Consider the following 23,837-nt stretch of genomic DNA (forward strand, 5'->3'; position numbering starts at 1 on the left):
AGTTAAGAGTCAACCACATTTCTCTGAATCTGGAGTCACATGTAGGCCAGACCAGTTAAGGAGGGCAGATTACCTTCCCTGAAGGACATTACTGAACCAGCTGTGATTTTGCAACAATGAACGTTGATTACATGGTCAATATTTATTACTTTAAAATATAATTTTAGTAAGTTCAAAATTCACTATCTGCCCTGGTGGGATTTGAACCCACATACCCAGAACATTGGCTTGGGATTCTATATTACTAGTACAATGACATTACCACAAGACCAGCACTTTCCACTTCAATTATACTGAATGTAATAAGTATTTGCTGTTTTCTTGTGCCCTATGTGAGTATCCTGTAGTTTAGAGGCCAATTTACTTCTATATCAACACATTATCAGATCATGTTTCAGAGAAGACTTGTCATTACTTGCTTGTCTTTAATTGTCCTCTGATTTATTTTCTTAGGTGGACGAGATAAGCGTGGAGGTCCCGTCTTGACATTTCCAGCACGTAGCAACCATGACAGAATAAGACAAGAAGATCTTAGGCGGCTTATCTCCTATTTAGCTAATATTCCAAGGTATGATGAAAGCACTGAATTTATTTATTCTGAAATATGTATCCATGAATGAAGTTTAAAGATGAACAGGTAATTACTGTTTTATGAGATCCCCTTTTCCCCTTCAGAGCTCTTAATTTGCTTTCCATCAAAACATGAGCCATGAGTAAAAACATAAATATTTTTATCAACATATATGTCCCTGAATTTTATTTAGTGTAAGACATTATACAAATGGGAAATTTAAAGAGAATAGTGACAACTTGATCTTTTTGAGTGATAATGTAAGATTGCAAGCAGCTGTAGCATGATATGTTGCAGCATATGACTTACAGATGGGGATTTTGTTGCTGTTAAGTCTTTTGTAAGTTTTTTTTGCAATTCAGAAACGTTTGTGTATGTGGGTAAATGCTACACTAAATGCACTGTCATTCTGTGCATGAGGATAATACTTTCCATAGTTATAAATATTTTATGTTTCAAGTGCAATTTGTATACTGAAGATTTTGTTCCCTACAAGGATTGAAAACCAAATATTTGTAAATTATAGAGTCATAGAGATGTACAGCATGGAAACAGACCCTTTGGTCCAACCCGTCCATGCCGACCAGATATCCCAATCCAATCTAGTCCCAAGACTGTGAGTGATAGAAGGAAAACAAAGTGGCTTCACTTTCACTTCCACTCACCTAAGTATGGTATACTTACCTTTTTTTTAATCTTTGAATTTGGATTCTCCAATTTTAAATTGATATTGCAACTAGAGCTTATGCAAGAAATTAACCATAAACTTTGCTTTTGTTTTTGAGTAATGCAGCATATTTGAAAGAAGAATGAAATAGAAGTGTTAGAGGCTTAATTTCAACATATTTTTATAGTTGCACTTACTTGAGCAATTTTTAATTGATCTGCAGAAGCACATTATGATGGCCTAATTTGAATTTATTTTTAAAGCCCTGTCAAAAGTGAGAGTAGAATATCTGGCATTCCTGTTAATTGTAATAAGAAGGTAAAATTTTTGTAATGAATTGTTGCCATTTCTAATATCAAATCAGAAAGGTGACCTTGTTGAAAGTTGTTGAATTCAGTAAAGAATTTTATTTAATCTACACTGCTGAAATATATAAAGCTTCTGATGATTTTTCAGGCAGACTGACTAGTTGTCAGGAAAGGATTTTGTAACCTTCATGAAACATATCATGCAGTGAAGGTAGTTGAAGTGTATGTTTTCTAATTATAGAGAACTAATTTCATTAAATATGGTTCACGTAATTATTAATCTTGCCATCTTATTAATATATGCAAGTGTAAAGCACTTACATCTAATTATTAAAAAACTTGTGCGCATGTCCACAATAAACTTAACATATATAAATTGATCACAGTGATGAAATACCAAAATACTGAATTTAGTATGCTGCCCAAATATATATTTTTATTTTTATGCAATCATTATTTTACATGATTCATGCAATCTCGACAGAGTGATGTTTGTCAGTTGCAGCAAGAATAAAATCAGATTGCTTTTGTATGTTAGAAATGGTCATGAGGAATATCTATAAGCATGTTTTTACAGGAGGAAATGGAGTAGCGAGGAAAGATTTAGGAAGGGAGATGTAGGAAGCTGAAGGCAGAGGCATCAAATTGGAAAATGGAGCAAGAATATGAGACGTGCTACAGCAATAGACCATGAATAAGAAGGAGAATTTAGAATGAGGAATGAGTCTAACCTGAGGATGGGAATTTTTAAATTTGAGGCTGTGGGGAACAGGAAGCCAGTCTGTCAGTGAAAGGATCTGAGCCATGTACGATGTCAAGTAAGAAAACTGAGCTTTGAATGAGCGAAATGTTAAATAAGGTGAATGTTGATAACTGCCCAGGAAATCCCTGGAAAAGTTGAGTCTGATGTTGTAATAGTAAAGAGATTGCCTTTGGAATGAAGGTTTTATTGTTAGTAAGCTGAAATGATGCCTCGGTGCTACAAAATGTCATGGGTTCAAAAGCTTAGCCTGGGTCAGAAAGGATCCTTGAATCAGAAAAAGCTGACTCAGCCTGTGAGACAGTTGCCAGGTGAGAATATAGAGTTTATGGTACTTGCTGAAGTTGATGCATTGGTTTTCTTAATTCAATTTTAGCTGTCTACCCTTCATCACAACACAAAACCACCTGGAAGTAAAAACAGAAAATATCTGAAATGCTCACTTACTGAATCAGCATCCGTGGAGACAGAAAGTCACAATTAATGTTTCAGGTTGATCAGAACATCCACCTTTAACTTATAACTCTGCCTTAATTGTTAATGTCAAATAATTTTCATCAACATTTAACAAATCCTATTAAAACAATCATGTTGTTTCCGGGATAGTTCTGATACTTCATTGTCAGAGCCTTCCATTTGTACACACTTTCCAAAGAAAACTATGTTCTTCTGACTATTTCCAATGTGACCTCTTCTGTGACTCATGCAAGGTTAGAATTTTTTTTTCTGTATAAATTTGCATTCATATGAATAGAAAATAATGACTTTTATTTCTCTTATTGCTCTATGCAAGCAACATTTTTATTCTTTACCTGCAACTATCAGTTAAATATTTGTAGACTTAATCCTCTTGACGTTGTTTTCTGACAATTGTTTAAATACTTATTGTTTAACTCCTATATTATTTTCAACCCTTTTATTCGGTCATTGTAATTTAGAGTTCAAATTATAATGTTATCATTCTGGAATGAGAGTCACACTGGAAGGGCCAGTGGATTCTAATTTAAGGTGCTGATTGACTTGCTGTGCATTTAGACCAACTTCTGTTTTTATTTCAGATTTTGAGCAGTTCTTATGTTTTATTTCCTAGTTATGCTAATGTCTTTTTCAGATATGTATTTTATCATTATATTTTGTATTTAGAATTCAGAAATTTCTTCTATTTTCACTTGTTTGGTTATGCTTGTCCTAGAACTTTACGTAGCATTTGGTCTCTTGCAAGTTCCCAGCGCATTATTTTCTCTGCCTCTCCCCATCTCCAAACCACTTTGTTGTTAGAATTTCCAGCTGCTTCAGCTGTAGTCTTTGTAACTACAGTAAATCCATGAAATTTTACCCACCAATAAGAACTGTGGGCAGCACGGTGGCACAGTGGTTAGCACTGCTGCCTCACAACGCCAGAGACTTAGGTTCAATTCCCGCCTCAGGCGACTGACTGTGTGGAGTTTGCATATTCTCCCTGTGTCTGCGTGGGTTTCCTCCGGGTGCTCCAGTTTCCTCCCACAGTCCAAAAGATGTGCAGGTCAGGTGAATTGGCCATGCTAAATTGCCCGTAGTGTTAGGTGAAGGGGTAAATGTAGGGGAATGGGTTAGTTGCTCTTTGGAAGGTCGATGTGGACTTGTTGGGCTGAAGGGCCTGTTTCCACACTCTAAGTAATCTAAAAAATTTACAATATGCATATTTCTGTGCAGGATATTAACCATCCTATCGTGAGTAGCCCATAGGATCTTATTTCCTGATCCATTTATCCTCTTGAAGCACCTTATGGCAGTTTTATATTTCTATTTAAATGAAAATATCTTGGTTCCAGAAATCCTGCACTGAGTTCTCAATTATAAAATTTACTTTTGTAAATGTGCATAACTGTTTTGTTCAGTATGTGTAAGGTAGACCACATGCGATTTTATTGATCTGTATTAAGCCTCGAGTTTGAGATACGTTTTACTCATGGAGCATTAGAATGTTGGCTGCTGGTCGCTTGAAAAAGGGCAAACTGTTTAAATAAGAATCTTTAAGCTTCTACATTGTATGTTTGTGGAATCTCAGAATGTATTGTGTGAGATAAGAAATCAGAGTTGATGTATTTTAAAAACATAGTTCGAAGATGTTATATAGCATTTGTGCAACTCTCAACTATTTATATATATTTGGCAACATGAAAGTTCATTCTTCAAAACATTGTTCTGATGTATTCCACCTCAATATATTGTTCACCTGTATGTTTACAGTAGTTGAGCAAAGACGTTTTCAGTTGAAAAGAAATTCTTTGCAACATGGTAGAAGAGTCAGACCACAAACTTTCTTAGTATTTCTAACATGCTACTTTCTGGGTAATTTAGTTCATTTCAAATTATGATACATGAGAATTTACTTAAGATTTTCTTCATTGTGTAGGTTGCAGGCTGATAATACTGAAAAAAAAAGAAATATACATTGAGTCTGGTAAACACAGTGTATGTTCAATTCTTTAGCTGTTTCATTTGTGTAAAAATACGAGTTCACTGTTAAGTTAGTTAGATGCAATGTCCTATAAAAATCTTTCTAGCCTGCAGGAAAGCCCCTTGTATTCAGTATGTTTAAACTGTGGTTGCAATTACTTTTATTAAGCTACATCAGATAGGAATATTGAGTTCCTTTTTCAGAGTTTTCTCCATTAAAAAATGTGCTGTATTAATTTTATAAGTTAAGTGTACAGCACTGTAGGGCATTGAAGATGCATTAAGAGACTTTCGAAAACACTCAGGAGAAGTAGATTTGTCATATTTGACTCTTGAATGGAGCATAAGTTGCTTTCTGGTCTCCTTCACCTGTTGGCTGTCAAGAGTTTAACAGCTAGTCAAATTTCCTCCAATTGTTCCCATACTAAATAAAGTTTCACTGTAGAGACTGTTGTCTTGATTGAATCCAATATTGCAATGTCAGTTATTTCTGACATTGGTTGCTCTTGATTATGTACATTTAAATTTAGTTGCTGGATTTTTTTCTCTGAGCCATCTCTTGAAGATTTCAATTTTATAATTTGCATTAAACTGTACTGTTATACAGTGGAAGTGATTAATGTTATATTTTGAAATGTCTGTATATATGCTAAAAGCCATATGTTGACCATAGCTAAATTTAGGAAGCTTGATCCTTGTGCTGTATTTCAACACAATCAGAGGGGCTGGCTCCTGATTGTAAAATTTTGCCTGATCCTTTCAAATGTGGAACTTCAAAATCCTCAGAGAAACTCCGGTTCAAAAATTGAATCAGAGGAAATTTCAATCCTGATGATTATGCAGGAAGTATGTTTGCTTGGAATAGGTTTGAATAGCATTTAGAGGCAATGAGGAATTTACAGGAGCTAGGGGTAAGATGAATGGCAGTTTCAGGAAGGTAGAAAAACTAGTTACAGTCAGGCAGATGGATTGCCTCTAGAAAAGATTGGAGGGTTAAGCATGTAATGCAGGAGTTCCTTGTGGCTAACCCTATCGCAAACAAGTATGCTGTTTGAGAAAATGTAGACAGTGATGGACTCTAAGGGGAATATAGCACTGACAAGGTTTCTGGTACCAAACCTGACTCTACTGTCACAAGAGATTGGTCAGTTTCCAAGCGGTCAATTGTGAGAGGGGACTCTCTAACCAGGGGCACAGATAGATCTTTCTGTGGCCGACAACAAGACATCAGAATGGTGTGTTGCCTCTCTGTGCCAAGATCAAGGATATCTCAGAGAGGGCACAGAGGGACAAACTAATGTCATAGGAAGAGAAAAGAATGAGGTTCTCAGGACAGAACTTATAAAATTATGCAGGAGGTTAAAAAGTAAGTCCTTGTGGGTAGTAATATCTGGATTGCAACTAGTGCCATGAGCTAGTGAGAGTAGTAACAGGAGGATAGAGTAGATGAATGCTGGCTGAGGAGTTGGTGCAGGGGAAAAAATTTCACATTTTTGGATCATTGAAATCCTTTCTGAGGTAGAGGTAACGTGTATAAGAAGGATGGATTGCACCTGAATTGGAAGAGGACTATTGTGCTCATGGGGGATTTGTTAAGCTGCTTCGGAGGAATTGAACTAGTAAGGATGGGAGAGCGCGGGTCGGGTGGGGAGCCCAGGGAAGAAAGAAATCAGTTTGTGACTGATGCAGTTGGGAAAATGAGCAAGTCAAATAGTCAGGGCAGGCAGGGATAAAGCAGAGTATGATATAGGACTGATAAATTGAACTGCATCTATTTCAATGCAAGCGGCCTAAACGGTAAGACAGATGAACTCATGGCATGATTGGGAAATGGGACTGGCATGTCATAGCAATTACAGAGATGTGGCTCAGGTATGGACAGGACTGACAGCAAAGTGTTCCTGGGTATGGATGCGACAGGAAGGATAGAAAGATGGGGCAGGAGAGAAAGGGGTGTGGTATTTTTATTCAGGAATACAGGTCTCCCCCACTTTTTGAAAGTTTGCTTTACGCTATTTCGCTTTTGCTAGAAAAGGCGAAATTTTTCCCATCAAACTGTATCCGTCTTTGTTTTACTCCGTTTCGGCTTATGCAAGTTTTCATAGAAACGCTGTACTTTCAGATAGCAGGGGGATATCTTAACGTTTGTAGCTGTACGTAGGGCAGGTTTTCCTGGGAATACATATGGGAAGTTATTTGGTGGAACTGAGAAATAAGAAAGGGATGATCACCTTTTTGGGATTGTACAGGCCAGTTAGTCTTACTTCTGTGGTAGGCAAAGTAATGGAAAGGGTACTGAGGGATAGGATTTACGAGTATCTGGAACGGCACTGCTTGATTAGGGACAGCCAGCACGGATTTGTGAAGGGTAGGTCTTGCCTTACAAGTCTTATTGAATTCTTCGAGGAGGTGACCAAGCATGTGGATGAGGGTAGAGCAGTGGATGTAGTGTACATGGATTTTAGTAAGGCATTTGATAAGGTTCCCCATGGTAGGCTTATGCGGAAAGTCAGGAGGCATGGGATAGAGGGAAATTTGGCCAATTGGATAGAAAACTGGCTAACCGGTCGAAGTCAGAGAGTGGTGGTAGATGGTAAATATTCAGCATGGAGTCCAGTTACAAGTGGAGTTCCGCAGGGATCAGTTCTGGGTCCTCTGCTGTTTGTAATTTTTATTAATGACTTAGATGAGGGAGTCGAAGGGTGGGTCAGTAAATTTGCAGATGATACAAAGATAGGTGGAGTTGTGGACAGTGAGGAGGGCTGTTGTCGGCTGCAGAGGGACTTAGATATGATGCAGAGCTGGGCTGAGGAGTGGCAGATGGAGTTCAACCCTGCCAAGTGTGAAGTTGTCCATTTTGGAAGAACAAATAAGAATGCGGAATACAGGGTTAATGGTAGGGTTCTTGGTCAGGTGGAGGAACAGAGGGATCTTGGGGTCTATGTACATAGATCTTTGAAGGTTGCCACTCAGGTGGATAGAGTTTGTAAGAAGGCCTATGGAGTATTATCGTTCATTAGCAGAGGGATTGAATTCAAGAGTCGTGAGGTGATGTTGCAGCTGTACAGGACTTTGGTTAGGCCACATTTGGAGTACTGTGTGCAGTTCTGGTCGCCTCACTTTAGGAAAGATGTGGAAGCTTTGGAGAGGGTGCAGAGAAGATTTACCAGGATGTTGCCTGGAATGGAGAGTAGGTCATACGAGGATAGGTTGAGAGTTCTCGGCCTGTTCTCGTTGGAACGGCGAAGGATGAGGGGTGACTTGATAGAGGTTTATAAGATGATCAGAGGAATAGATAGAGTAGACAGTCAGAAACTTTTTCCCCGGGTACAACAGAGTGTTACAAGGGGACATAAATTTAAGGTGAAGGGTGGAAGGTATAGGGGAGATGTCAGGGGTGGGTTCTTCACCCAGAGAGTGGTGGGGGCATGGAATGCGCTGCCCGTGGGAGTGGTAGAGTCAGATTCATTGGCGACCTTTAAGCGGCATTTGGATAGGTACATGGATGGGTGCTTAATCTAGGATAGAAGTTCGGCACAACATCGTGGGCCGAAGGGCCTGTTCTGTGCTGTATTGTTCTATGTTCTATGTTCTACTCTAGACACCCCCAGGAGTCAGTGGAAAATTGAGAAGCAAATTTGTAAGGAGATCTGAGTTATCTGTAAAAATAATAGGATGGCAATGGTGAAGGTTTTAACTTTCCAAACATAGACTGGGACTGCCAGAGTGGATGGAGAGGAAATTGTTAAGTATGTTCAATAAAATTTTCTGATTTGGTATGTGGATGTATCTACTAGAAAAGGAGCAAATTTGACCTGCTCTTGGGAAATATGGCAGGGCAGGTGAAAGAGGTGTCAATGGTGGAGCACTTTGGGACCACTGACCTTAATTCTATTAGTTTTAAAATAGTCATGGAAAAGGATAGACTGGATCTAAAAGTGAAAGTTCTAAACACACCCCTATCTATATCAGTGGAACTGAGGTCGAAAGGGTGAAGAGCATCAAGTTTCTTGGAGTGACGATAACCGATCACCTGTCCTGGTCTTCCCATGTAGTTGCAACAGTCAAGAAGGCAGAACAATGTCTCCTCTTCCTTAAGTGGCTCCGAAAATTTGGCATGTCCATAAGGATCCTCACCAACTTCTACAGATGCACAGTAGAAAGCATACTGTCCAGTGCATAACGGCCTGGCATGGCATCTACTCTGCCTGGATCAGAGGAAACTACTGAGGGTGGTGTGCACAGCCCAGGCCATAAGGGGAGCCCACCTTCCATTCACGGGCTGGGAAAAAGGCATCCAAATCAAAGATCCTTCGGAGCCTGGTAATGATCTCCAACAACCTCTTCAATCAGGCAGAACGTACAGAAGCCTGAGCATACACACACACAAAGGACAGCTTATTTGCAGCTGTTATTGGACTATTGAATTGATTCTCTAACCTCAAATAATGCTGATCTTGTTAACAGTGATCTGTCTTGTATGCCCTGTACAATGTTACATGTATGTCTCCGTCTAAATCTTTTGTTCTGTACATCCTAGCTTACTGTGATCTGACAAAGCTTTTCACTGTACTTTGGTACAAGTGACAATAAATAAAGCAATCAAATTGATGAAAGGCCAATTTTGACAGTATTAAGCAAGAACTTTCAAAAGTTAATTGTGGGTGGATATTTGCAGGTATAGGGAAGGCTTGGAAGAGGGAAGCCGTCAAAAATGAGATAATGAAAGCTAGGGACAGTGTGTTCCTGATAGTGTGAATGGGCAAGGCTGATAGATGCGGGGTATGCTGGATGACTAGAGCAATTGAGGTTTTGGTCAAGAAAAGAAAGGATTCATGTGTCAGGTATGGACAGTAGGGACCGAGTGAAACCCTAGAAGAGTAATACAAGCAATAGGAATATACTTGAGAGGGAAATCAGGAGGACAAAAAGGGGACATGAGAGAGCTTTGTCAAAGACGGTTAAGAAGAATCCAAAGGGATTTTACAAACACAGTAAGGACCAAAGTTAAAAATCACACAACACCAGGTTATAGTCCAACAGGTTTAATTAGAAGCACACTAGCTTTCAGAGCATCGCTCCTTCATCAGGTGGGAGTGGAAGGCTCAATCCTAACACACAGAATTTATAGCAAAAATTTACAGTGTGACGTAACTGAAATTATACATTGAAAAATTGATTGTCTGTTAAGCCTTTCATCTGTTAGAATACCATGACAGTTTCACTTCTTTCATGTGTAAATCACAAAACCTTTTTTTAAAAAGTTGCATTCTCAGGTTAGCTGTTAAGAATGGTGATAGCTAGACAATATGTTGAAGGTGTTAGCTCCCGTGTTCTCTGTCTATGCCATGATGTTTATATTGATTCAAATCTAAAAAGTGAGATAACAGAATTTTACATGAATGCATGCAGTTTTTGAGCAAAGTACAATGTAACCCTTAAAGTACAAATTCACTCCACAAAATATTTGTGTGTATGTGGGTCTTTGTCTGTGTGTGTGTGTGTGTGTGTGTGTCTGTCTGTCTGGGTTGGGGGTTGTGAGTGTGAGAAAGTGTGTGTGTGTAGTGAGTGCAGAGTGTCTTGAGTCTTGAGGGGGTGCGTGTGGGAGTGTGTGTGTCTGTAAGGGTGTATGTGGGTGTCTGTGTGCGCGTCTGTGTCCATGTGTGTCCATGTGTATGTGTGTATAGATGTGTATGTAGGAATATCTGTGTGCGTGTGTATAGTGCAATGGTGGTCACCTGTAGTGTGACATGAACCCAAGGTCCCGGTTGAAGCCCTCCCTATTGGTAAAAAGGGCTTTTGCCCGAAACGTCGATTTCGCTGCTCGTTGGATGCTGCCTGAACTGCTGTGCTCTTCCAGCACCACTAATCCAGTACCTCCCTATTGGTACCGAGCTTAGCTATCAGCCTCTGCTCGGCCACTTTTCGCTGCTGCCTGTCCCAAAGTCCGCCTTGGAGGATGGTCACCCGAAAGTCCGAGGTCGAATGTCCTGGACCACTGAAGTGTGCCCCAACTGGGAGGGAGCACTCCTGTCTGTTGATTGTTGTGCAGTGCTCATTCATCCATTGTCATGGCCTTTGCTTGGTTTCCCCAATGTACCATGCCTCCGGGCATCCTTGCCTCCAACGTATAAAGCAGACAACGCTGGCTGAGTCACATGAGTACCTGCCATGTACAAGGTGGGAGGTGTCCCCACGCGTAATGGTGGTATCTACGTCCACACTCTGACACGTCTTGCAGCGCCTACCGTGACAGGGTTGTATAGAGTTGTCCTGAGAGCCGGGCAGCTTGCTACGAACAACAATCTGTTTGAGGTTTGGCGGTTGTTTAAAGGCAAGTAGTGGAGGTGTGGGGAAGGTCTTGGCGAGGTGCTAATTCTCATTGATAATGTGTTGCAGGTCACGAAGAACATGGTGTAGTTTTTCAGCTCCTAGGAAATGCTGAACAACGAAAGGTACCCTGTCAGTTGCAGCATGTTTCTCTCCTGAGGAGGTCGGTTACGGTTCCTTGCTGTGGCACGTCGGAACTGGCGGTCAATGAGTTGGGCATCGTACCCTGTTGTTGTGAGGGCATCCTTGAGTATTTCCAGGTGCCTGTCACGTTCCTCCTCATCTGAGCGAATCCAGTGTACGCGTAGGGCTTGTCCATAGGGAATGGCTGTTTTAATATGTTTTGGGTGGAACCTGGAGAAGTGTAGCATTGTGAGGTTGTCTGTGGGTTTACGGTAGAGTGTACTGCTGAGGTATCCATCCTTAATGGAGGTGCATGTGTCCAAGAATGAGACAGACACTCGAGAGTAGTCCATGGTGAGTTTGATGGTGGGATGAAACTTGTTGATGTCTCTGTGTAGTTTTATCAGTGACTCCTCGCCATGGGTCCAGAGGAAGAAAATGTTATCAATGTACCTGATGTATAATGTTGGTTGGAGATCCTGCATAGAGGAGAAGTGTTGTTCGAACTTGTGCATAAAAATGTTGGCATTATGGGATGCAAATTTGGTCCCCATGGCTGTTCCATGTGTCTGGATGAAGAACTGGTTGTCAAAGGTGAAGACGTTGTGATCAAGGATGAAGTGGATGAGTTGTATGATGATGTTTGGAGATTGGCAGTTGTTGAGTACTGAGTCTGTTGCCGCGATGCCATCATTGTGGGGGATGCTGGTGTAGAGTGCGGAAATGTCCATTGTGACGAGGAATGTTCCCGGTTCGACTGGACCGTGGGTGCTGAGTTTCTGTAAGTAATCAGTAGTGTCGTGACAGAAGCTGGAGATCCCCTGTATAATAGGTTTCAAGATGCCTTCCACATAGCCGGAGAGATTCTCACATAGGGTCCCATTGCCCGACACGATGGGACGTCCTGGTATGTTGGCTTTGTGTACCTTTTGGAAGATAGTAGAAGTCGCCTATACGAGAAATACGTGGGATGAGTGCGCGTAGGGAGCTCTGAAGGACTGGATCCAAAGTTCTAATCAGTGTGTTTAATTCACGGGTGTGTTCTTTGGTCGGATCAGCCTGTAGTGTTCCTGGTTGTTCAGTTGTTGGTACACTTCCTTGCAGTAATCTGTTCTATTCTGAATGACAATGGCTCCTCCTTTATCTGCTGGTTTGATGACAATGTTGTAATTGGTTTTGAGAGCCTGGATGGCATTGCGTTGTGAATGGGTGATGTTTTGCACTAGCTTGTGGATACAGCTGATGAATCTGGCCACCATTGCACTATACACCCACACAGATACTCCTACACACACAGATACTCTCTCTCTCTCTCACTCACACACGCACACACACACACACACACACACACACACACACACACACACACTCCTATTCACACAGACACACATGTACGTAGACGTGCATACAGACACCCCCACACTCTCACATGCACCCCCTCACAGACTTAAGACACTCTGCACTCACTACACACACATACACATACACTTACTTTTTCACACTCTCAACCCCCAACCCAGACAGACACACACACACAGACAGACCCACATGCACGCATATATTTTGTGGAGTGAATTTGTACTTTAAGGGTTACATTGTACTTTGCTCAAAAACTGCATGCATTCATGTAAAATTCTGTTATCTCACTTTTTAGATTCGAATCAATCTCAACATCATGGCATAGACAGAGAACAGAGGGGGGTAACACCTTCAACGTATTGTCTAGCTATCACCATTGTTAACAGCTAACCTGAGAATGCAACCTCTTTTGAAAAAAAGGTTTTGTGATTTACACATGAAAGAAGTGAAACTGTCATGGTATTCTAACAGATGAAAGGCTTGACAGACAATCAATTTTTCAATGTATAATTTCAGTTACGTCACACTGTAAATTTTTGCTATAAATTCTGTGTGTTAGGATTGAGCCTTCCACTCCCACCTGATGAAGGAACGACGCTCTGAAAGCTAGTGTGCTTCCAATTAAACCTGTTGGACTATAACCTGGTGTTGTGTGATTTTTAACTTTGTACACCCAAGTCCAACACTGGCATCTCCAAATCATGACTAAGGACCAAAGTCTAATTGGAGAAAGAATAAGGCCCCTTAAATATCAGGAAGGCTGCCTATATGTGGAACCAAGGAGATGAGGGAGATCCTAAATGAGTGTTTTTCATCTGTATTTACTGTGGAGAGGGATATGGCAGCTCGAGAACACGGGGAATAAATAGTAAATAGTAAAGTGTCCATACTACAGAGGAGGTGGTGCTGGACATCTTAAAACACATAAAGATTTATAAATCGCTGGGACCTGATCAAGTGTACCCTAGAACCTTTTGGGAAGTTAGCGAAGTGATTGCTGTCCCCCTTAATTAGATATTTGTATCATTGTTACCTACATGTGGTATGCCAGAAGATTGGTGATTGTCTAATGTGCTAAAGGGAAAGCCAGAGAACTATAAACTGGTGAGCCCAACATCAGTAGGTTGTTGGAGGGGATCCTGAAGCACAGGGTTTATATATATTTGGAAAGGCAATGGCTGATTAGCAATAGTCAACATGGCTTTATGCGTGTGAAATCATGTCGCATTAATTTGGAAGAAGAGGAGGATTGATGAATATGATCTATGTGGACTTCAGTAAGACGTGCGACAAGGTTCTGCATGGTAGAGTGGTTACCAAGGTTAGATCACATGGAATACGCAGAGAACTAGCCATTTGGATGCAGCACTGGCTCCAAAGTAGGAGATGGTGGTGTTGGAGAATTGTTTTTCAGACTGGAGACCTGTGACCAGCAGTGTGCCACAAGGATTGGTGCTGGTCATATAAATGATTGCTTGTTATCATTTATATAAATTATTTGGATGTGAGTGTTGGAGGTATGGTCCGAACGTTTGCAGGTGACAATAAAATTGGAAGTATAGTGGACAGCAAAGAAGGTTACTTCAGAGTACAATGGGACCTTGATCAGATGGGCCAATGGGCAAAGGAGTGACAGATGGAGTTTAATTTAGATAAAGGTGAGGTGCTTCATTTTGGAAAGGCAAATCAGGGCAGGATGTATACACTTAATGTTAAGGTCCTGGGGAGTGTTGCTAAGCAAAGAGACCTTGGAGTGGAGTTTCATAGTTCCTTGAAAGTGGAGTCGCAAATAGATAGGATAGTGAAGAAGGTATTTGGTGTGCTTGTCTTTATTGGTCAGTGCATTGAGTATAGGAATTGGGAGGTCATGTTGCAGCTATAGGACATTGGTTAGTCCACTTTTCAAATATTGTTCAGTTCTGGTCTCTGTGCTATAACAAGGATGTTGTGAAACTTGTAAGGGTTCAGAAAACATTTGCAAGTATGTTGCCAGGATTGGAGAGTTTGAGCTATGTTGAGAGTCTCTGGAGCGTCTGAGGCTGAGGGGTGATCTTATAGAAATTTATAAAATCATGAATCAGGCGAATTGCCAAGAACTTTGCCCCTGGGCTAGGGGAGTACAAAAGTAGAGGGTGCAGGTTTAAGGCGCGAGGGGAAGATTTAAAACAGACTAAGGGGTAACCTTTTCACCTTTTCTATACGTGGTGCACTTATAGAATATGCTGACAGTGAAACTGGTGGAGGCTGGTATAATTGCGACACTTAAAAAGCGCTTGGATGGGTATCTGAATAGGAAGGGTTTAGAGGGATATGGGCCAAAGTAAAAAACATGTAGTGCTGGAAAAGCACAGCTGGTCAGGCAGCATTCGAGGAGCAGGAGAGTTGACATTTCGAGCTGCCTGACTGGCTGTGCTTTTCCAGCACCACACTTTTTGACTGATCTCCAGCATCTGCAGCCCTCTCTTTCTCCCTGGATAAGGGCCAAATACTGGCAAATGGGACTAGATTAATTTAAGCTATCTGGTCAGCATGGATGAGTTGGACTGAAGGGACTATATGACATAAAGGGGAAGCATGAAATGCAGAGAGGCTACAGGAGTGATGGTGTGTATTGAGGCTCTGCGTGGCTGAGCTGGATTCGGAGATGCGTACCTCTGCTGGTCTGGAGTGGATCTTTAGTCTGGGTCAGGACTGGAGCTGAACATGGGCCAGAATGGAGGTGTGTGCTCCTAGCTGTAGTGGAGTTCTGCACTGGACCAGCTGTTGCTATGAAAATACGCGTCTCTGTATTGGAGACTGTTCATTGCTAAAAAGAGAAACTCCTAAGGCACAAAAATCTTTACAACTACAATATTAAAATTTTTGAATCAAGCATACAGTTATTGCAAAAAACTTTATTCACTAACCAAATATTTTTAGGAAATAGACTCAGGTCAACTTATTTAGATCAACTGATGTTCTAAAATTAATTTGATGGCAAACCTCTGCTGCTAATTCAAATTTATAACTTTCTATTTACAGTATGATGTATCATTTATTTATTTTTCTATAATATGCAAACTTTAGTAATTGTGTGCTTAATGTTACCATTGCTATCTTAGAGGTTTTGTTTTTGCTGGCATTGAGATCAGATTAATTTTTAGTTTTTTGTTTGATGTTTTAGTTTGCGGGATCTGGGCAATCATGGCAAGACCAGCTTTTGTTGCCCATCCCTAATTGTTCTTGAGCAGATATTGGTGAGCTAAAATAGGGTCATACTGGAAAACAACTTACTCAATGTTGCAATGTTAACTACGGTAGAAAACAACAAAGGCAAAACTAACCACTCATAGTCTAATAATTACACTTGTTTGAAGTGGGTTAATAGCATTTGCATTAACTACTGATTACCCAACGTGCTATAACTTCACAATTGCTTGTCATTTAAAAAAAAGGACTTTTTTTTTGTCTTTAGCCACTCTCATCTCTGCTTCTAACTGATCTAAAGTTATCAGGAAGTAAATGTTGGTTTATGATTGAAATGATCAATTTTGTGTTTCTTAACTGGTGTTCCAAGAACCTGTGTTTAAGATGGGCTAAAATCTATTTAGGATTTCTGCAGCTTGTCCAGTTAAACGACATTTGTCTTGTTTACCTGGAGGTATTCCGTCTCAAGATCATTTCTTTGAAATCCTCAAATAGTGTCTCCCAGCTTTGTTGTTATTTTACTTCTGCATACTGTCCATTGTTCAGTGTTTGCCCTTGTTTAGACAACAATTGGATCCTTTGTCTCTGATTGTGGTGGTCTGTCATTTCTCAACCTCTTTCATGACTGGATAAGGATCTAAAGGTGTTTGGTCACTGTTCTTCTCTGTAGCAGTGAATCTCAACAAGAGTGGTGATAAAGATGATAAAATTGATTCAGTTCTGTATCAACGAAGAGAAAATATTCACTTTAAACCTATTCTTAATCATTATCTATTCACCCTGTTATAAATGCTTATTTGAAAGTATGTTGAAAGCAACATTAGACTTACTAATCCACATGTAACCTGTTAACTATTCGTTGTCTGGGCTCATACATCAGTGATAATCACTTGGTGAGGACTCGATGATGGAGGCGGCCCAGCATGTGTGGAATCATATTCCAGCAAGGAGTTCTAGAAAGAAGAGAGTTCTAAAAAGAAAAGGAAAAGCAAAAGTTACTTCAGGTCACTGACTTGAACAAGCCCATTTGTATTTGTTCTCTGATTTCCCAAGAAAACTCTTGATGAACGGGAAGTCTAATCCTACATCATTGCCAGTCTTCATTTGGTGTAATTTTAATGTTATTTGGTTTGTCTTGTACATATTTATTTTCAGAATGTGATTTATATTTCTTTTCTCCAGTGAGGAAGTATGTAAGCGAGGGTTCACTGTGATAGTTGACATGCGTGGATCCAAGTGGGATTCCATTAAACCACTGCTGAAGATTCTACAGGAATCGTTTCCTGGCTGTATTCACGTTGCACTGATCATCAAGCCAGACAATTTCTGGCAGAAGCAAAGGACTAACTTTGGCAGTTCTAAATTCGAATTTGAGGTACTTTCAAATATAAATATTAGACTAATTATGAAAAGAATCTTTTACTTGTTGCTCTGCTTCTGAAGTAACTATTTTGCCTAGACTCATTTAACTGTGTTTTGTGCCTATATATTGAGCTTGGTAAGCTTATTTTGGGTTTCAGCCATGCTGTATAAGACAAAATAATTTTGATAATGTGAGAAAATGACAAAGTTTCTCAATATATTTTGTGTGAACATATCTTTTAATCTCATACTGTGATACAACTGTTAGACCTAAGTAAACAATGCTTAGAAGAAGTTTAAAAAAATTAATCACATGAATTGTTCAGACAATGCTAGTGTACTGGAGGACTAATTAATGAACCTTCTCTGATGAATGATGTTCCTTTACATTCAGTTTGAATATAATATTTTTATTCAAAAAAACTCAGGCTCAGTAAAACAGTCGTAGGGACACATGCAGCTTAGTTGAGCATGAAAATGTAAAGTTATGTTCAGTTCATTGTGCTCCCCATGAAATGCAACGTTTAATTATTTATTAGTTGGTTTTACATAACTCTTTAGTCAATAGTTGCTGCAGGGCCTGCCTCACATGGCTCGTAGTCATATCACTTTAAGTAAACCTGTTATTTTTAAGAATAGTAGCTCACTGCAGCAGCTTGTTGAGGCTAGTAAAGTGCAGGAATTTTGTTTTCTTTAACATCCAGCATATCAAGTCTTGCAGGGGCATGAAGAAGTAATGTGAGCACTTAAAGCCAGAATTTAGTCCTGGTACCCCAAACCTCCACAGCCTGTTTTCAAATCTCCACAGCCTGTTTTAAATTGTTTCATCTTCATTATGGTGAACAATTCTATGTTCTGTGCATAAGTGTAACATGAAAAATCTAGCTAATAGCATAAGGACAGTGTGAAAAGGAGGTCCCTTTAGCCACATTCGTAAAATTTGTGTTTTTTTTCCTGCCCAGTGCTTCCAATTAAATTAATTATAAGCTTTCTACAGAAAGAGATACAAGGTATAGTTTAAAGTGGGGGGCAGTGTTTAAGTTAAAACATAGCTGTAATAGTGACTTCATTTTTCTTATTTTTAAAAAATAAAAATCATTCAAGGTTTAGAAGTTATATTACTTATTAATTCTTTACATGAAATCTGCAATGAGCCTTTTATATCTTATAATTTTTAAAATGCTGCACCCATTTGGCCAATCCATCATTACAGCGTTATTCCTGTTTTGTAACAAGGCATCCTATGTATTTGCAAAGTGAAAACCAGACATATTACAAAAAAATGATGAAGAATTCTTTAAATGTCACGTTTCAACAATAGGTCCTGTAATTTTCCTTTTTAAACTTTTCTATTCATAATTTTACCTTTTAAATGTATTCACTTACTTTCTCTATTACTTTCTGTACAGCAGAGATGAAAAAGCTCTGAATCCCAAATGTGAAAAGTGTAAAGCTGGAGTTGTACTGGAATGCGTGGAAGTTGATGTCTGTTAATCCTAGGGTTATATTATGTGTACTACTAAAGTGTGGTCTTTAATATTGACTAATTGAGTAACAAGAATAATCTGTTTTTTTTGTTCTGTCTCTGTTTAGACTAACATGGTGTCCATAGAAGGTCTTACCAAAGTTGTTGACCCATCCCAGCTCACTCCTGAGTTTGATGGCTGTCTAGAGTACAACCATGAGGAGTGGATTGAGATCCATGTGGCCTTTGAAGACTTCATAAGCAATGCATCACACATGTTATCCAGACTGGAAGAACTGCAGGAGATGCTAGCCAAAAAAGACTTCCCTCAGGACTTGGATGGAGCTAGAAAAATGATTGATGAGCATACACTACTGAAGAAAAAAGTCATCAAAGCTCCAATTGAAGAGCTGGACCTAGAAGGGCAAAAATTGCTGCAGAGAATTCAAAGTAGTGAAAGTTTTCCCCATAAGAACTCTATATCAGGGAATGCAGATTTTCAGGGCCTTGTACCAAAAGTGTCCAGTATGCTGGACAGACTGCACTCAACCAGGCAGCATCTGCATCAAATGTGGCATATACGCAAGCTGAAACTGGATCAGTGCTTCCAGCTTAGGCTGTTTGAACAAGATGCAGAAAAGGTAAGGTTACATAAACCATTCAGCATGCATAACAATTATCATTGGTCTTGGAGTAGTTATGGATTTCTCATCACCATTAATGAAGTTAATTTGAATTTATGCAATGTAAGCTAAAATATAAAATTTGTAAGTATTTGAGAAACAAAACTGTACAAGTTGAATGTCATTTTAGTTGATTAGTCAGAATAATTATGAGAACACAGTGATATGGAGATATATACCTTTTTATACCTTATGTCGATTGAGGGGATGCTCAGTTGTCAGATTGGTATCTTTTGAATTAGGTATTAAACTGGGGTCCTGTTGGCCTGTTCAAGCACTATTCTTCAAATTAGAGCAGGGGGTGAGTGCTTATGGCCAAAAAATAAAATTGAAACATTAAGTAGATTAATGAATTGCTTATGTACCTTGCTTTTAGGAAATATTTTCTATAATTCTCTGCTAAGTGCTTTGATATTTCCTGAGGGTATGGTAAGCATTCTGTTTTATATATATGTATACGTGAAAATTAAAATCGTATAATTTCTGACAATCCCCCAAGGATATTGAGTGGATTTGAGCAAGCAGGGGTTGCCCTGAACCTTTGGCTGCAGAAGAAGGGAGAAAGCAAACCTTTGACTAATCAGAGTGAAGGAGCAGGAATAGAGCATTTAGCCCTTCAAACCTGTTCTGCTATTAATTTAAATCCTGGCTAATTTGTAAACTTAACTCCATCTAGCTACCTTAATTCAATCAGGGTAGTAAAAATATACTAATTTATTTTGAAATGTTCAAGTGATACCACTTCAACAGTTTTTTGGTGGAACGTGTTCCAGATTTCCTGATGCTTTTTTATAGAAGAGTACTTCCAGATGATGATGATGTTAACGAATGCTATAATTTTTAAGGCTTATGTGGATTTTCCTACCAAAGGAAATATTTTTATTTTTTGTACTCTTATAAATTCCTTTAACCATCTTAAATACCCTCATTAGATATAGAGTCTTTTATTTTCTAAATTAAAGGGAGTAAGGGTCAAGCTACCATTCTGAGTCTCTGCTGTACTTCCCTGTAAGACCATTATGTGTCTTTGCTGAAAGTGATACCCTGAACTGAATAGACTTTCACCTGAATTTTAACTAACTGTAATAAAGTTTTCACCCCTGTGTATTCCAGCTCCCTTCCCTTTGTATTCCAACCCTTTTGAGATATAGGTTAACATTCCGAAGTCTTTTAATTATAGTTTTTACTTGTTTATTAGGTTTTAGTGATTGCTGTATTTAGATCCCTAAATCATCATCACAATTCCTAGCTTCTCACCTTTTAGAAAATACTCTGTTATGGGTCCAAAATGAATGTGATTGTGGTTTGTTAAGTTGATCTCCACCTGTAATAGACTTTTATGCTCACTAATGTAAAAATGCTGCTTTGCAATACTCTTCTGCCATCTATACTTATTACTATGCCACCTAATGTGGCGTTAAACTGGAATGTAGGATTTCTATTCCTTCATCTGTGTCACTTATAAATATAGTTGAAAGTTGAGGCCTTTGCTTGATCCCTGTGGGACGTCACAAGTCGCATGCTACCAATTTAAGTATATATCTATTATATCTACTTCATGTCTCTGAACCCCTAACCAATTTAGATTTTAATTGAAAAATATAGAACAATCAGAATGATTAAAAATACTTTTTAAACTCATCAGTTAAGGGAAAAAATATGCCGCTACTAGAACAGCTCAAGTACCTGGAGAATACTGATTTTTATGTGATAGTCAAGTTTGACCTTCCTATTTATATATAGCACCATTCGTTGGCATCACAAAAGGGAACCTTCAGACATCTTATCATGATATTGGAAAGATTTCAATTTAATGTTTCAATGGAAATCACATTGCACAAAGTGGTTTTAATATATTACCAGTTGATGTAGGCTTAAAAAGGTTACCATAAAGCTTTAAGGACTGAGTAGCTGGATCATGGCACCTGTGTTTCATAGTATGGTATGTGTGGTTCTGAAATCAAAGAAATTTAGGAGGCTGACCAGTAAGTTTGAACACATTTCACGGCATTGAAAAAACTTCAGTAACACGAGATGAGCTATGCGCAGGTAGCTTTAAACCTATAGTTCAACGTTTGTGAGAAGATTTGTAGCTCGGGTGCTTGTTGTTGTGGTTCTGTTCGCCGAGATGGGAATTTGTGTTGCAGATGTTTCGTCCCCTGTCTAGGTGACATCCTTAGTAGCCACACACGCACATGACAAGCAACATGAATTCGACTGGGACACACTACTATTATAGGACAAGCCAAACAGAGAACAGCCAGGGAATTCCTAGAGTCATGGCATTCATCTACAGATTCAATCAATAAGCATATCGACCTGGACCCAATATACTGGCCACTGCAGCGGACAGCTGGAACTGACAACCGGAAGCAGCAGATTCAAACCACTACAAATGCTGGAGGAAAAATCACAGAAGCGCTTCACAGGAGGCTCCCAAGCACTGAGGATGTCACCTAGACAGGGGACGAAACGTCTGCAGGTTAAACAAATAGTTTTGAACTGTGTTCTGATGTTGAAATGTGTCCATTGTTGTGGCCAGGGACGTTAGCAGTAGAAAGAAGCAGACTAAATGGATGGTAAGAGTATTGGCAGAACCTTGCATAATTTTTGATAATTGTAACCTTTGATATCTTCTGTTCTCCAGCACAGTTATCATAGAACTCTTACTGTGTGGAAAAAGGCCATTTGGCTCAACAAGTCCACGCCAACCCATTTTGCTACTTTATTGCACTATATTTACCCTGACTGATGCACCTAACCTACACATCCCTGAACACTACAGTTAATTTAGCAGGGTTAGTTCACCTAACCAGCACATCTTTGGATTGCGGGAGGAAACTAGAGCACCTGGAGGAAACCCATGTAGATACTGAGAGAATGTGCAAACTCCACATAGATAGTCACCTGAGGCTGGAATCAAACCCAAGTCCCTGGTGCTGTGAGGCAGCAGTGCTAATCACTGAGCCACCTTGCTATCATGCCCGTTTTGATTGCAAAGCAGTTCCTCCCACAATTATTTGAGTATACTGTACTATATTTAATATATCTATAATATATGTGTGTAAACACACATCTATGAATTGTATAAATATTTATTTTATGAATTTTCTCCAGAATTTGTTTGGCAGTGTCAGGATTTTTTCTTGCTAGCATACACTCAGCCTCCAGTAAAAGGTTCTGTTTATCGTCTTAACTTACATAATAGGTTATTTACAAATATTTAAACATATGCAAAGTATTTCTCCAATGGTACTAATTTTAACCCTATGGTCAATAGGGTTAAAGTTAGTGTTAGTGTTCAGGATGTGTAGGTTCGGTGCATTAGTCAGGGGTAATATAGAGTAATAGGGTAGGGAACGGCTCTGGGTGAGTTACTCTTTGAAGGGTTGGTCACACGGCCTGTTTCCACACTGTAGGGCTTCTATGATTCTATGAATGTTTATTGGCAACAACACCAAAAATGGATTACTAATCACTTATCTCATTTCTGTGTGTGGGATTTGACATATAAAAAAATGACCATTGGGGTTTTCCTACATTAGAGCAGTGATTTAAGTTAAAAATAATTAAATGATGGTGAAGTACTTCAGGGCATTCTCAGGATGTGAAAGGCTTTGTGTATTGGAAGTTGTAGCTTTGATCTCTACTTGATCACAAAATATGTGACCACATGTGCCCAAATCAAGTTTCTTCAATTGTATAGCTGCTGATGTTGCGAACATCAAATGGCTAATTGTTTGACGTATAGGTTTTGAGCACTCTTGTAGGAGCTTGGTAGCGTAAGGCAGTTTTGTGCAAAGAGACATCTTAGCTTCTCTACTGAACTTGGATGGCAAACATCTAATAGCAGCCTGTAGCATGGGACTGCCCTGATACAGGGAGCGTCCTGAATCGGGCATGTCAACACCACCTGTAAACATTGGATATTATGATCTATTTTGAGTAGTCAAAGCCGGTGGTTGATGGTAAGCTGCCAGCATTTGTTTTAAATTCCTTAACTCAGACACCATCACTTTTTTAAAAACAGTAATATGATTAACAACATTTGCTGAAAGATAGAATTAACCTTGAAACTTTAATTAGTAGGTTTTTGAAGCTAAGTTTTAAATATATTTTCAAAAGGAAACTAGAATTTTTAGCTTTGACCTTCGCGCCATGTGTTTGTCCCAATCTTTAATTTACTCCATATACATTTTATAAAGTGATCTTATTTAAGTTTCTTTTCTTGGAGGATGGGGAGGGGAATGGTTTTATAAATCCTTTACTTTGACTGGTTCTTGGAGAACCTAGTGACATCACTTCAGCTCAATACGGTGATTCCTCAGTCATGAATACTGATCTGTTTCAGTTCAACTGCATGAGACTGGAAGTAAAATTCCTGTTAGAGATAAAACTAGGTTGCTCGTTGAGGTGGAATTCCTTGTCAGCAACAAGCTACCTTGCTGGCTGCTGACTACAAAATCTGAAGCAATGGTAATGAATCTTTAGTATCTATCTAATCAGGTAACAATATAAAACTCAGTCGAAGGACAGCATGTTTGATGATCTAGAACTTCTTCATGTTATTGAATTATCATCTGG

The 23,837-nt window shown here is 39.3% G+C and overlaps 1 protein-coding gene across 5 annotated transcripts in view; it reads left to right on the forward strand.

Annotated features, from left to right (window-relative positions):
• The window catches only part of LOC140480385 (triple functional domain protein), a 588,738-nt gene that overhangs the window by 191,003 nt on the left and 373,898 nt on the right, over nucleotides 1-23,837 (forward strand). For all 5 annotated transcript variants that reach the window (XM_072575178.1, XM_072575177.1, XM_072575174.1 and 2 more), the window contains exons 3-5: nucleotides 454-568; nucleotides 16,926-17,118; nucleotides 18,699-19,211. In XM_072575178.1, the coding sequence (XP_072431279.1) occupies nucleotides 454-568; nucleotides 16,926-17,118; nucleotides 18,699-19,211 (821 nt within the window). The remainder of the gene's footprint in view (nucleotides 1-453; nucleotides 569-16,925; nucleotides 17,119-18,698; nucleotides 19,212-23,837) is intronic.

This window comes from Chiloscyllium punctatum, chromosome 8, assembly GCF_047496795.1.
Source record: "Chiloscyllium punctatum isolate Juve2018m chromosome 8, sChiPun1.3, whole genome shotgun sequence".
Classification (NCBI taxonomy): domain Eukaryota; kingdom Metazoa; phylum Chordata; class Chondrichthyes; order Orectolobiformes; family Hemiscylliidae; genus Chiloscyllium; species Chiloscyllium punctatum.